At 45.7% G+C, this 15,708-nt stretch overlaps 1 protein-coding gene across 3 annotated transcripts in view; it reads right to left on the bottom strand.

Moving 5' to 3' along the window:
- UPF1 (UPF1 RNA helicase and ATPase) overlaps nucleotides 1-15,708 on the bottom strand; it is a 1,138,135-nt gene that overhangs the window by 257,842 nt on the left and 864,585 nt on the right. For all 3 annotated transcript variants that reach the window (XM_069649320.1, XM_069649322.1, XM_069649321.1), the window contains exon 20: nucleotides 9,405-9,486. In XM_069649320.1, coding sequence (XP_069505421.1) covers nucleotides 9,405-9,486 — 82 coding nt within the window. The remainder of the gene's footprint in view (nucleotides 1-9,404; nucleotides 9,487-15,708) is intronic.

Raw genomic sequence — 15,708 nt, 5'->3', positions numbered from 1 at the left:
TGCAGTGCAGAAGTCCCCCGATGTCCTCCCTCTTGTACCCACGACCGAGACTCAGGAACAGCGAGATCTGCAGGGAACTACGACTTGAGCAATATTTGTTTTCTTCACAAAAAGGTACTGTGCCAACCCGATTGAGAGAACGCCACTCTTGCAGAGAAAGTTTGTGAAACTTTCCCAACATGCAGGCCTAATCAGCTTGTGACCCCACAAATGTTTCTTTTTCGCCTAAACTACAACTTTTTTTTTAAAAAACGTATTTATTTGGCACGGCAACACAAGAACAAGCGAAGCATATAGGCAATTACACTTGGAACAGTGCACAAAAGAAAGAATCACAGGCATATATTGTAGAATCAAGGCAATATAAACACATCCGGGATGTACGAGGGTGGATATGGAGCAGAGGGGGGGGGGCTGTTCAGCAGGCAGTGGGATTGCGGCAGAGGGAGATGGCTGGAGATGAGGCATCGGAGACTGTCAGTGGGTGACATATATGAACCAAACTTTGACCAAACGTCTCTGGGCCTAGAGTGGGTAGGCTGCTGTACGGCACAGGATTCTTCAGTGTCCGAGGCCCAAGTAACCGCACTGAGCGTGGGTGGGTGAAGCAGGCCGGAGCCAACAAGAGTAGTTTACAGCGTACTGCGAGTAACATGCATAGACCAGCTAGTTTCTTGGAATCCCGATGGAGTTCAGGGAATTCGTGAAAAAGGCATCGCACAGGAGATGGAGTGAAGGAGGCTTCAAGCATATCAGACATTGTTGCACATACAGCGTTCCAGAAATGAGCTAGGCGCGGGCAGGACAAGATCATGTGGATATAGCCAGCATTGACGGAGCCACACCTAGGACAGCTCGATGGTAGGTCGTTGGAAATGTGGTGTAGTCTGTTTGGGGTGTAATGGTATCCCTGAAGTACCTTGAATTGAATCAACTTGAATCGGGAATTGTAGGACACCCCATGAATGTGTGACCATCGTTCGTCAGTCATTTCCAGCCCAAGGTCGTCCTCCCAAGACTGTCTGTTTAGTGAGTGGTTGGGCATCTCTGGACTGCAATAGGGTATAGAGTCTGGAAACTTTCCCTCGCAAGGGTGTGGGGGAGGTCAGCTCCCTGACTATGGGTTCGTCTGGGGGTATCGCTGGGAAGCTGGGGTAGATGTGTTTGAGGGTTTTCCAGAGGGACGAGTACTGGAGCCAGACTGAGGGTCTCCGTCTGAGGGACAGTGGGAGATCAGGCCACTCAATGAAGTTGCCTTGCTCAAAGGCATCACAAAGTAGCTCGAAGCCAGCCTCTGCCCACCGGCGGACGATGAGAGGAGGCACGCGCGGGACCCCAGGGAGGAAGTTCCAAAGTGGTAAGTTACCATGAAATGGGTGGGCGATTCCCAGTAGCTTCCAAGTTTTTGATATGGTGAATGACGTACAGGTCGCTGGGTCGAGTGACTCCGGTACTACCGGTAAGGGTGTAACAATTAGGGAGCGGATATGATCATTGACCAATAGCTTCTCTTCTCAGGGGAGGGTCGAAAGAGGGAGATTATCAAGGTAGGAAACAATCTCTGTGGACGAGACGCTATCCGCGTTGGCATACAGGGATTTATAAAAGGAGTGGAATTCAGAATTGATTTCTTCCGGCGTCGTGGCTAAGGAACCATCAGATTTCTCCACCCCAGGAATTGGCGGGGTACCAAACTCTCGGCGGAGAAGCCTTGGTAGAATACCTTTGAGGGCCCCATGTTTTGGCAAACTTTCCACAGTGCTCAGTGCAGGCATGCGTTTCCTGCAGAAACAGGATTTTGGCCCCATGTCGTTCGGCCTGTAGTAACTCATTTTTTTATAGTTTCCCAGGCCCCGCACATTCCAGCTCATGAGTGTTAAGTTGTTTTCAGGCAACAGTTCCCCGTGCGGGCGGGGAAGGCACAAACAAACAGAGTAAAAGCAATATTGTCAAGGTCGTGAGGAAGGACCTCCCCAACAAACAAATAAAACATGTAACTGGATCCAACAGCGTATGGAACGGGAACTCTAAAGTGGTGGATGGGAGCCGTGGAGGCAAGGTAGGTCACATATTGGTTGATTACTTGCGCATTTGAAGCCCCTACGAGTGTCCCAGACCGGAGGGCACTTGGGACGGGATAAAGGCTGTTGAGACTCCACAGGGCCAGCTGGGCTCCCCGGAAAGAGGGGAAGGGGTTTGGGCGGGGGGGGGGGGGGGTCCAGGTTCATCAATGAACCTGGACGCTTCCTCGGGGATTGTGAAGAAGTATACCCGGATGGAGTGTTCGATCCTCAGTTTGGCGGGGTATAACAGAGTATTTGACCTCCAGGTCGCATAGTCTTCTCTTCACAGCTAGGAATGTTTTACGCTCTCGTTGAATCGCAACCGAGAAGTCCGGGTACAGATGGATCCTAGCGGTCCCGAACAGGAGTTCGCCCTTGGCTCTCGCTGCCCTGAGGAGGGCGTCACGGTTGCGAAAGTTCAGGACTCTGGTTATGATCGGTCGGGGAGGAGCGCCTAGCCTGGGTTTTGCAATACGGGCCCGGTGGGCTCTCTCGATCGAGAATTGTGGGGAAAGCTTTGGAGAGTCAAGCAGGGTTAGTAAGATGCGCTCGACATAGTCCTCCATAGGTTCCTTTATGTTATCTTTGGGTATTCCGATTATGCGGAGGTTATTGCGCCGTGAGCGCGATTCAAGGTCCTCGTTCTTTTTCTCAACGTCAGTGACGCGGGTGGAGAGCGAGAATATCTCCGCCCTGAGAGTGCCCAGGTGATCTTCAGTAGCACTGACTCGTGTCTCAACCTCAGCCACCCGACCATCAGTTCTCTCCATGTGGGCTTTAATAGACGATATAGTGGCGTTGATGTCGTCTAGTTTTCTGCGGAGTGTGGTGAATCACTCCCGAATGAATTCCATCATTTTCTGAGAGTCAGAGGGAGTCGAGGTCGATGAGTTGGGTGGCTCCTGGTCAGGCTCTGCTGCCACAGAGCCCGATGAGGACTTCGTAAACATATTGATCGAGCTTTGTTTCTTCCCCGTCCCCTTAGTCATGGCGCCAGATGGGTCGGCGGCCCGAGGGTCAAGGGGAGTAATTGATATGCCAAGGCAAACCAAAGAGGAGTGGGAGCTTCCGGGGAAGGTCAGGCACGAAGATTGGGGTGTTCAGGCGCTCAGAGGCAAGTCCAACTGCCACGCTGTATAGGGGAGTGGAGTCCGTCGAGATGTGGTTGGACGGCCAGCATCAGGGCCAGGGGAGATTCCTCCAGTCAAACACAACGGATACACGTGGAACGGGCCGCAGGTGAGGTTACTAGAGTGAGCTATCCTGGGAAGTGAAATAGGGGTTAGAAACTAGAGGGCCGGTGCAGTAGCTGTGCCCAGGATCCGTGGGCTCCAATGGAGAGGTCAGGAATAGCACCTCCCCTGCCACTGAGTAGGCTATTGACTTGCTAGAGCGTGTTGAATATGGGCAAGTAGGAGGGAGACCAGAGATCAAGGCCCTACGGCAGGTAGGGAGTCGGGGGTGGAGGTCCCCGGTTCAGGGGATGTCCCAGCGGGGCGGGGGATCCGCCCAACGCGCTATCCAGGCGGTGAGTGCAGTTCTGGTGATAAGAAAGTGGTCAGCGGGGTCCTCGGGTCCACCCCAGATGTATAGGGGCGGGTCACCACTACGTGGCACTCCAAGGAGGCCAAAGGGTCCCAGACCAAGGAGAGTTCTTCGCCAGACAATGCAGGACCGTCTTGGTGTGTTGACACCGAGTGCGGGTGTGGGGTGCGCAGAATGGTGTTCAGCACAATTTCTTTTAGTGACACGGATGGCCGTGGCCTCCGATGGTAGTCCCAGGGCAGGGGAGAATAGGTGGTGCCTGGGTGCCGAGGGTGATGACAGGTAGGGTCCCCGGAACTCACCGCAATCGTCCAGGAGAGGGGCGCCCGCTGCAGAATCCTGCGTGGGCTCCGGAAGTCAGCACGCCGCCCAGGAGGGTAGGCGGAGCAGAGTGCTCTACGACGTTCTGGGACTCTGGGTCCAGGGGAGGATAGCTGGCGCCCAGGCGCTGGCAGTGATGAAAGCAGGGGGCCCGAGGACCCAACGCAAGCATCCAGGAGAGGGGTGCCCGCCACAGAGTCCCACGGGGCTCCGGGAGTCAGCACGCCGACCAGGAGGGGCGGTGGAGCAGGGCGCTCTGCGATGCCCCGGGGCTCTGGGTCTAGAAAGGCCTCCGGCTGATACAGGCGCCGGGCGGTCGCACCCCAGCCTCGGGATGCAGCGCCAGGCAGGGGCCCAGGCCCAAGGCGACTGGGAAGCACAGCGCGTAAAGCCCCTACAAGGAGGGCAGAGGATCGGGGTCCCTCGCCGTGTCGAGGACTCCCGGCAGGCACCTCGTACGGGCCCCCAACAGGTCCCCGGAAGATGAGGAAGAAGGCTGCTGTGTGCGGCTCCCGCGCCCCTCCCCCACCACAGGCCTCCGATCCCCGCGCCGAAGAGAGGACGCACCGGAGCTGAAGAGCAGATCGGAGCAGTGCCGGCTCTCAGGCCGGGGTCGATGCTGCGTATCTGTGATAGCGTGGTCCCAGGCCACGAGACCAAGGCAGCGGGTGCACAGGATCAGTAGTGAAGCATTGGAGTTGATGATGGAAGGAAAAACGATGCGCCACAGGGGAATTTTGGTTAGAATATCGGCCCTCGGGACAGAGCTCAGCATCAAGCGGCCATTCATAATGAGCGTAACCCGCCTAAACTACTTCTGAGAACTTTTGCAAAGACTTTACCGTTTGATACCAGAACTACTCTTTCCAATCCAAAACACTAGCCCATTGACTTGGCCTGGCCTATTGACTTGAATTGAACTATTCTGGTGCACTGAAGCTATTTGCAATGCCTAGAAAGTATATATAATCTATTCTACCTACTTTTGTCCTTTTTGGCTCACTGCTAAGTAACTGAACTGCCATTTGGCTTCTTTTTCAAGTGAGCTCAAACTGTCACAAAAACGTTGAGTTTTGTATTGAAGTGTATTGGTCTATAATATTAAGTTGTCCTCCTCTAGTGAATTGTTTTATAAATGATTGTGTATAATAAATTAATAAGTGTTTTACTAAGAAACCTGGAGTAGAAGTGTGTACTTAACCACTATGATTGAAAGTCCCTTGTGTAACTACTTGTACTGCTCACATTCACTCTTGCGATAAGCCTGGCTTCTCAGCTCGCTACCAACAATCTGTGTGGTACAGACTTACATCTGTAGTCCTAATTGTGTTTGGGGGTCCCAGAGGGTACTGCATGCAATGCTGCCTAACAGACCATCTCTGCTATCTTTATGCCATTGTGAAAGTCCTCAGAGGGGCTGGCTTAACTGCTAATCCAGCTAAATACAGACTGGCCCCGTTAGCCTTAAAATACCTCTTCTGCTTTGTAGGGAATGGGAATGTACAACCTTAACATGAGAAGGTGAAGGTCGTTTTGGACCACCCCAGACCAAAAGAGATGTTAGAGATTGTCTCTGGTTAATACAATATTACAGTAGGTTTATCCCCAAATTTTCTGACAACACAGCTAAGCTAACCAACAACTCAAGAACGCTGAACCCGAGAAACTTGATCGGTTATAACACATATAAACAGACTCTGTTTGGGCGGGGGCCTGGAGCCTGGACGGGGGAGTTGACAGTACTCACGCCGAAGATAAAAATTACACAAAAGTATTTCCCACCCTGGATGTCAAGGGAAGGAACAAGCAAGGAACACGGAAACGGCAAACAAAGAAGACTGGCCATTTTGGTAAAATGAGCACCCACGAGGGCCTTTACCGGGGCTGTGGCAACAACCTGCGGTAAAGGTGCACCGAATAAATAAAAAGGTTCACTGCCAAAAGGACTTATAAGTCCGCTCCTCAGACCGGCCGGTACTGGGCGAGGCATGACCCTGCTTGGGACAGAGGCCATGGTGTTTAGCCAGGCTGCCAGTCTACTATGTCGATCCTTCGTCTTCTTGGAGAAGCAGAGGCAGAACTCGCACTCTCCTCCTTTGTGGTCCGGATGAAGACAGTAGTGGCACTGAAGGCGTTTGTCCTCCACAAACACGTTCTGTAGTCCGTATCTGGTGTAGAGCTTGACAAGGGATCGATCTTCCTTTTCCGTCATGGCCGGAAGTGCAGAGTAGGCTTGATGGCCTTCTGGAAGCTTTGACGATCCTGGCCCTTGAGGGGTGCTGAAATTCACCAACATACAGATCCCCGCTGTTGGCAGATGGAGAGAAGAGCACACAGGCTCCCGACAATAAAAAAAACAAAAAAAAAACGTCTTCCGTCAAAAAACGACAAAACTGTAGAAGTAGCTCACGGAGCAAAACTTGACTTCCAATACTTGAATGTGCAGTAAAAATCTGAAAATGGCTGCCAACGCAGGGGCTTAGGGAGAGACTTGCCATTGGATGGGGCAGTATGACCCACAGTACAGGGATTGGTTTAGGGGAGAATTACAGTGTGTAAGTGAAAGTGAAACAGTTTTCTTTTACCAAGGATTCCCGGCCTGATGATGGGGAATATTCATGAGCATGAGAACCCATGCCAGACCCCGTGCTGGAGAACACAAAAGTTACAGGTTTTTACTTTACCTACAAAATGTATTCCACTATTCACAAAAAGTATATTTTCCAGTTGGTTTACTAAGTGGTTTCTTGCTGAGCGTCATGGTACAACTGCTAGGGTCTAATACCCTTAGATTACTGAAAGTAATTAAAACGTAACTATGGATTTGACTTCCCTAGAACTCCTGTTGGGTGTTCCAAATTAGGTTATATAGTTTGGTCTGTGTACCTTCAAGCATAGGGTGTTTTTTTATAATGTGTCTATATGATCTGTGATAGAACGTATTCCCTAAAATGTATCTGGGCCTACTTGTATTTAAATAAACCATTTATTATTTACAATACATAGTGTTTGTGTTTCTTTGGACCATATGTATTTAATTGTACTGATTTTACAGCCCTCTCTCCCTCCTAAGCCTGGCTGCTCTGTCTAAGCTATCCCAAACTCCGGTGATGCAGCCTTACACTAAGAGGGGAGACTTGTTATGCCTAAACTGAATCATTTTACTAAGCCCTTAGGTGGACTTCAGAAAAACTGTCCTAATACCCCTTGACCGAGGGTAGAAGTTATTTTAGTTCTCAGAGAATTGCTCTCAGCTCCAATAAGTTTATGCGATTGTTTCTCACTTGACTCGACCAAAGTCCTTGTGTTGTCAAATGACAATGGGCTCCCCAACAGTGCTCTGATGAATCTGTTGTCACCGTGATTGACGAGAGTGGAATGGAAAGCCTAGCAATAGGTTTTCAGATTTGTTTCACCAACCTTTGGCTTCTTGAATATATAACAGGTACTGCAATCATCAGGCTCTGCTGGCCCGTAAGCCGATTCCAGCTGCTGGCTATGTGCCATTGTATGGGTCCTCATTCAAAGTCTTGCATAAGTTTGATACCACCACGCCGACAGCATTTGCCGAGTAATAAATACAGAAATCACTTGTTGGATTGCCAAGACCCTGTCCGGAGGAGGGAAAGCCTTGCTTTGAGTGGTATCCATCACTGCTCCCATAAATTGAACTCTCTAATGGGATTACATTTGATTTGGGTACATTTATTCAGAATCCCAGCTTGAACAGTATCACATGCCAATTGCACTTTCTGAATCACCTATTCTGGAGACTGGGCTTTTATCAGCCAATCGTCAATGTATGAACAAAGATGTACCTTTTTCAACTGCATGTATGCTTCTACTGCTGTCAGCTCCTTTATGAATACTTTGAAGCGAATTTAGGCCATAAGGAAGACGTGCATTGATAATGATCTTTCCCTATGATAAACCGCAATTACTGACAGTGTACGTACTTAACATGTATGTGAAAAATAAAAGAGTCTTGGCGTTCTAGTGACGCCAGTCGCTTATGGTGGACAGCCGCCAGGATTTGAGGGATCATTACCATTCAAAATGTCTCCACTAGGAGAAATTGGTTCAGATCGGATAGATCCAAAATTGATCTTATTCCAACATTCTTTTTTGTGATTATGAAATATCGGGAAAATAATCCCTGAACTTTTTCTTGAACCAATGCTATTCTTCCGAAAGAGAAGTTTTTGAATCCGAGTAGCCCCGGTAATTACTTTTGGAGCTTTGACAGTGAACATGGTAGAGTAGCAGCAAGGGCTAGGGAATAGCCTATATGGTTAATATTCAAGACCTAATCCTTTTGGGATGTTTTCCTACTGATGTAGGAATTTCACAATCCTTCATGCTACCAGGGATGTTTGCGCCTTGATGTAGATCGAAGCAGATGGCTCTCCCTGTTGCCTCTCCACCCCTCACTCACCCATAACAAACCATACCTCTTCCCTGCACTCCCATCCCCAATTACCTGCTGGACCGAAGCTTTGCGCTCTGGTCCCGGTGCGCCACCCGCTTCCTGCCACTGTACAACTGGAAAAGGGAGTTGGTCCCCACCCACCCCTGGAGACTGGCGTCGCTTGGGCAGCCGATCTACTGAGGAAAATAAACCATTTGCAACTCTGATACACCCCAGGGTACGAATGGCTTTCACCCCCACAGTAGAGGGGCGGACATGGATGGTAATGGACCCCAGCGCTGGCTACCTAGGCTCAGGTTGGCAGGTCGTTACCAGTCATGTCACGGGTGAAAAGAACAAGTTACTTGCCAACTGGTAACGTTCTTCCGACTGGATGTTCCACCAACGTATTCCACATCTTTGACATGTAATGTCCAAAGCACAGGTGTGGATATTACACGTCAAAGATGAGGAATACGTTGGAGGACACAACCCATTCGAAACAATCTTTCCTAACATGCAGCAATTCCGAACCGCCCAGTAGGTGGAAAAAAAAAAAACAGGAACTGTGGGTGTGGTGGTTGGCGACACAGGGGTGGATGGAGGGACTGGAGGGCTGAGGTAAGCATGCACATTAAAGGGTCCCAAATCTTGCAGAGATTTAAATTGACAGCTATTCCCGACCCACCTACAGACGCAGGCTGTCCCAACCAATTGGGAAAGAGGGAGGGCAGGAATACAGAAATAGAAACGCAACATATAGATCGATGGCAACTACATCAAATCTTGATCCACTAGCTCCCACACCAAAGTTATAGATATCCAGCAAAGGGACGATACTAACTCCCTAACTAAGCAGTTTAGATTAGTCCAAATCCAGTTTGCGCATTATGTTCGTTTCAAAGAGAGACACTTGTAGGAGGATGTTAATTATTACAAAAGGAAACCTCGAGAGGCATAATTTACAGATGGGCTAATTTATGAGCAAACATAATAGTTGGTTTCTTAATATAAAAGGAAAATTGTCCAAATTGACCAAAAATCGATAAAAAAATTTAATTACTCACCTTGACTGGTTCGGTCATAGACAGAACCAGGGATAATGGCTTCACGAGCATCATACATGGCTGTGGTCATGAAACGCGCACCCTAGAAATACAAAAGAAATTATTTATAATCCAAAATATTCATGCTATCTGAAGACATTAAATGGATGGAATATATGTGATCACCACGCGTCCCAGAATGTGGACAATTAAATTGCAGACACCCATTATGGCGCGGCGATCACAGATCACTGTGCCCTGCATTCCCCGCAACCGCCTCCCCCCTACCCACTTACCCTTTTTGGCGGCACACTCCCCCCCCCCCCCCCCCCGACCCTGCGGCATCAGTTCTCACCCACTAACGTGGACATAAACTGGCGTTGCAGGGTCCTTTGTTTTCTTTATTGTGCCCTGCTTCCATCTAATGGAAGCGGGGCACACCCCTGCTACACTGACAAAAGGGAGCAGGGAACACCCCTTCACCCATTCGTCGGTGTAGTGGGGGTGGGGTCGGCATTTTATTACCGCCCAAAGGCGCGGTAATGTAATGGTCGCAATTTTGGGGCCGTCATTTTGGTACTTTTCCAAAGGATGTCCACCAACAAAACAGAGGAAGAAGTTACTTAATTTGAAGCATACATTCCCAGTATGTACAAGTAAAACAAATGTTACTCCACGTAAAACACTATGTAAATGTGTGTGATCCACACCAGCTCAGTTGTAAAGGCATCAAAGATTTGCCCACGACACTTGCAGCATGAATACAGTACATTAACAAAATCTTACCTGCTATGTTAAAATGCTTTTATAGCGAGCCAAATCACCTTCATCGTGGTCTCAGAGCAATTGGTTTGTCTAGAGTTTGACGCATTTTGCCACTCCCGGATTATTCAGACATTTTAAAAAATAATATTTTTATAAACATGCGTTTCCAACACACATGTATATCAGCGACATTACATAACTGTACAACTTAAATCATACTAATATTCCATACTGATAATAAGAGCGAACTATCTTAAATCATCATGCAATCTTATAAAGTTAACATTACTCAACAGTGGTAATATCATATATCCATTATAAAATGTAACCAATTGGCACACAATACAAAGTAGACAACCAACATAATTTCTTTTTTTTAAATCACTTATACAAGCTATTAGAAGTATTCCACAATGAAAGATATAAATCCTCAAAATCCTTATTTACTAATACTTTCTCATATTTTGATAATACTTGCATCTCTTCTATCCAGTCCTCATAATAGGGTTAGGAAAAACAGGAAAAAGCCTAATAATTAGCTTCACAGCAACCACCAAGGTCTTTTCACTCCATGCTCCATTGCAATTGAGCATCTTTCACTACGCAACAATAAGATCATGTGCGCAGCTGACCTAGGAATAGTTCTATCTAGAACCATGGATATCCCATCTAAATCCTCCTTCCAAAAAGTCTGCACCCACGAGCAGCTCCAGAGTAAGTGTAACAAAGTCCCCCTATCCTTTCCGCAACCCCAGCACACATCTTCATTCAGTAATTTAGGTTTGTGCATTTTTTCGGGGGTTCAATAAATTGTCCCAACATCTTTTTGTCTCATTAGCCTTAAACACGTGTCCATTTTTGCCTTCGGGCCTACTCCAAATAGTTCCACCTACTACTCCTCACATATTTCCAATGAATGTTTTCCGACCAGACTTCTGTCAATCTTATCCAGGAACAAATCAACAATTTACAAATCTCTTATCTGCGTTATAGCCCTCTATCAAGCATATCAATTCTCTGATTTAGCAAGTATCGCAACTCTATATAGCGGCTTAATTCTCTATTTAAAACAAATTTACTTTGTAATTCCGCAAAATGTAGTATCCCATTTCCTTCTAAAATATCCCTCACTCTTAGAATACCTTTTCATATCCAACTATGCCAATGTAGGCTTCTGTTTTATAATTGAAGCACCTGATTATGACAAATTGAAGTATCTTAACCTATCCCAATATTTTCATCATTTTCCTTAAAACATGTTACCAAAGCTTTTAGTTGCCACTATGGTCTGTAGTCTCATGTTTTTCCTGCAATACCTTTTCCATTGTATATAGACTTTCTAAAGCATAAGGTTTACAATTATCCCTTTCTCGTTTCAACCATACCAGACTTATTATATCCGCATTAGTAAAAATAGTGTGATGCTTTCTTTAGAAGGAAACCTCTGTAGTATTTTAAAAGATCTCGGTATCCAAATCCCCACTCCTGAACATCACACAATAAAATATATTTCGGAATACACAGTCATTCACCAATGCCCCATAAACAATTTTGAAAAACCTTTTCAATTTTCTGTAAATCTTTCTTCGAAATTGGTAAAGGGAGTGATTGTATTATATATAATACTTTTGCCAAGAATACAATTTTTATTGCATTTATCTTCACCTATAAATTCAAAGTTAGCCTTTTGCATTTCCTTCTATGGATTAAAACCTTTCACATTATCTTATCAACATTTAATTGAACTATTATTTTTAGAACCCTGATATATATTCTTAAGTATTTCACTACATTTGGAGACCATCTACAATTCCAAGATTCCAACACATCTTTATCACATACAGATGAAAGAGGGAATATTTCTGTCTTATCCCAATTACTTTTATGTCCTGACAATTTCCCTACTTATAACATTGCCTTCAGGACCGGGCCACACTCTGAAGGATTTGAAAGAAGTATTGTCAAGTTGTCCGCATAAGCTAGTATTTTAAATTCAGTACCTCCTATTTGTATTCCCTTTATTCCTTTACATTGCCTAATATATGCTGCCAATGTTCCTATGGCTAAAATAAATAGGAAAGGTGATTAACGGGCATTCTTGCCTGGTACCTTTTGATAATGGGAAAGACTTTATTAATCCATTAACTTGTACTTTTGCCGATATTTTCCCAATGTATAGCATTTACTGCCTGTATAAAAAATGGGCTAATTCCCATTTTCTTTAACGTATATTCGAAACATTTCCAGTTGACTATCAAAAGCTTTCTCTGCATCGAAAAAGGCCAACACTCAGTGACATCTTATTACTATGTGTTCCCAACCCATCCAAAACTGTTCCAATATGATAACCATATCTCTCAGGTGTAAAACCTACTTGAGACTCATCAATTAGACCTTCCATGTATCCATACAGTCTATTTGACCATATTTTAGCAAATATCTTTAAAACCACATTTAATAATGATATTGGTCTATAATTACTGCATTGTCGATTATCTTTATCAGGTTTGGGAATTAAAATTACGAATGCCTACTTCATTGACTCACATAGTGACCATGTCAATAAAAAAAAGAAATTGAACACCTCACAGTATTGGTGATAATTGACTTGCATAAAGTTTGTAAAATTCGGGAATTAATCCGTCCAGCTCTGGTGATTTCCCACTATTAAGTTGTTTTATTGCCTCAAGTACCTCACTGACCTCAATATTGCTTCAATTTTAGGTTTCCCTTCTGATAACGTTGGGAGTTCAACTCTACTGAAGGAATCATTAAGATCCTTGTTGCTTGAAAAAATGTCCTCTTTATAACCGTGAATAAAACTTGCTAAAGTGGTCGCAAATGTGTTTTAACCAAGTTTTCCCTTAAGTTTCTATGGATTTCATCTATGTTTCATCCGTTATTCCTTTTCATTTATTAGCTAATATCTTGCCATTCTTATCTCCAGACTCTGCCATTATATCTGACTCAATTTCTCCTACCAGCCTTCTCAGCATATGTTTTTTTTGTTTCTGTATCATATCTTGCATAAGTTTGTTGCAACTTTGTAACAGCCTCTTCTAATTTTTTGTATTTTCTAAGTTTCTCTTCGTGGCACGAACTGATCCAATTAATTCCCCTCTCATTACAGCTTTTAAACAGTCCCAGACTATCTTCATATCTGCCGTCTCTTTTTTTAAAATTAAAATATCCATTAATAAAGGTTTCTAGCCCCGTAGTGACCTTTAAGTCTTTAAGCATTCCTGCTTGCAATCTACACCTTGTTGCTTTGGCCCTTACGCCTGTAATTTTCATTTGTATTTCTATAAGTGCATGATATGAGATTGCTCTTTCCCTAACCTCCGAGCATGTTACTTGATTAACCAACCTATCGATTATGGGTAAGTAATCTATACTTGAGTGAGAGTTATGCACTGGTAAAATGTATACTCTCTTCCCATTAGGTGCATTTCCCGCCATAGGTCAACAAGGTTGTATTTTTGGATAAAATTACAAAATTCTTCACTACCGGGTCTCCCCCCCCGGCCCCAGTGCCAAGGCCTTTTTTGGTTATTTCGGTATTTCGCCATTCAATGCCTTCTAACGTTTTCTCCTTCATTAACCCCTTAAGTGCCAAGGACGAGCTATCTCGTCCTTGGCAACAGGGAAGTAATCCCAAGGACGAGATACCTTGTCCTTGACACTTAAGGGGTTAACTTGCAATCTATGTTGCTATTAAGCACAGAATTGAAATCCCTGCCTAAAATTATATTATCACCATGCATTTCACTCAGCAATTTACTTAACCAATCCAAAAAAAAAAAATCAAACAACTGCTGAGCATGGGGCATAGATTGTCATTCCCCCCCCCCCATCATACAACATGTCTTTATAAGACCTTCATCATCTTTCACTATCTTCTCTATCTTTACAGGTAATCTCTTCTAAATAGTATACCAACTCCCCTCAATTTTGAATCATAAAATTATTCAGATATTTTTGTTCTCCATGATTGGCTGTTTTATTGATTCCTATCATTTCAATGTAGCTTGCAAAGCAAGCAACACAAATTAACTTATGATTGGGGCAGTGTAAAAAAGAAGAACAAATTACTGAATTCTCAGATTCCCATCTGGTTTCTCAAGTACCAGCTGTCCTCCAATACCTTTTCCGTCAGTATGCGACATTCTGTACGATACTCACCGTACCCATGGTAAAAAGAGCAAGAGCAGGGGGTGCCAGCTTCCCTTACCTAGCTGCCCTACATTGGAATGCCCTCCCCACTGCCCTGCGAGCTGAACCCTCACTCCCCACCTTCCGCAAAACCCTGAAAACCACCCTATTTGCCTGACTCTCTACCCCATTCTTTATGTTCATCCCCTATATGAATATTTGAACTGTGTACGCTTCTATGCATAACATGTGTTACATTTATGTACCCAATGTTGTAACGTATGCAAAATGTAACTAAGCCTGCTGCAAGTAACAGCACCACAATGCCCCTGGGCTGCTTGTGCGCTATACAAATGTAAAAAAAAAAAAATCTATTTGCTCTGCTCGACAAAGATGCGACCCCAGGGTCAGTTTATATGGAGCTCCCAGCACCCCATGACCTCAGTTGCAATTTTACCTGTAGCACTCAGCATCTGAGAGACTGCAGAAGAACAAGAGGTGAGAAAGCTATCGGTCATGAGTAGGCTGGTAGGGCATTGAGGAATCTAGAGTAGGACTAATCCATCAGAAATTAAAGTTAATCACTGTATTGATTAGAGTAAAGTCCCCTTTCCTCCATCCTTGTGGTGCGTCCCCAAACATGGGGATGGTACCGGAACCTTTTGCAGTGAAAAATGAAGCTTTCCCTTTAAATGTATTAGATCACGCAGGGGGCATAGGAACGGGCATGGAACGGCCCCCGAGGCTCTGCCCTCTGGCGCCTCTGCTCTGTCCCCTTTTTAAATACATTGGACGCTTAGATACGTGGCTACAAATGATATATTAGCCACTGGCATACAAGCGGAGAAAGGTGGCCGGGATGTATGGAGGAAAGGGGACTATGGACTAGGAGAGTAACTACTCGCTCATACGTCCCGTCCCCTTTCCTCCATCCATGTGCGCGATTGCATGGAACAAGGCCATAGGGTGGAGCCGTGACAACGTGCCTCACATCTAGGATGAAGCAAAAAGGTTCTTCAGTACCGCCTGACCGAACTCTGCATCGCACTTGGAGCTGGTATCCAGGGAATAGTGCCTACAGAAGGCCAATGGAGTAGCCCACGTAGCCACCTTGCTGATGACATCCCAAGAAGCATGCTTCCGAAACGTGACAGCTGTGGCCTTAGCCCGGACCACAGTCATGAATCCCCTCTGGAACGGGTTTGCCCATGGCCCTATAAGCCTCCGAGATGGCCTGGAACATCCAATGGGCGATGGAAGCCTTGGCATCCTGGGTGCCAGGAGACAAGCCCCCCAAAGTATTGAACAATGCCTCAGACCTCATGAAGGATTTTGTCTGATAGAACTTGAACACTCTTGAGGTACAAGGAACGTAGGGCCCTTTCTGCCTCCAACTGTGCGCTCAGAA

This window comes from Ambystoma mexicanum, chromosome 1p (genome assembly GCF_040938575.1).
Source record: "Ambystoma mexicanum isolate Mex_15411 chromosome 1p, UKY_AmexF1_1, whole genome shotgun sequence".
NCBI classification, from domain to species: Eukaryota; Metazoa; Chordata; class Amphibia; order Caudata; family Ambystomatidae; genus Ambystoma; species Ambystoma mexicanum.
This window is presented reverse-complemented; position numbering and strand designations above follow the sequence as displayed.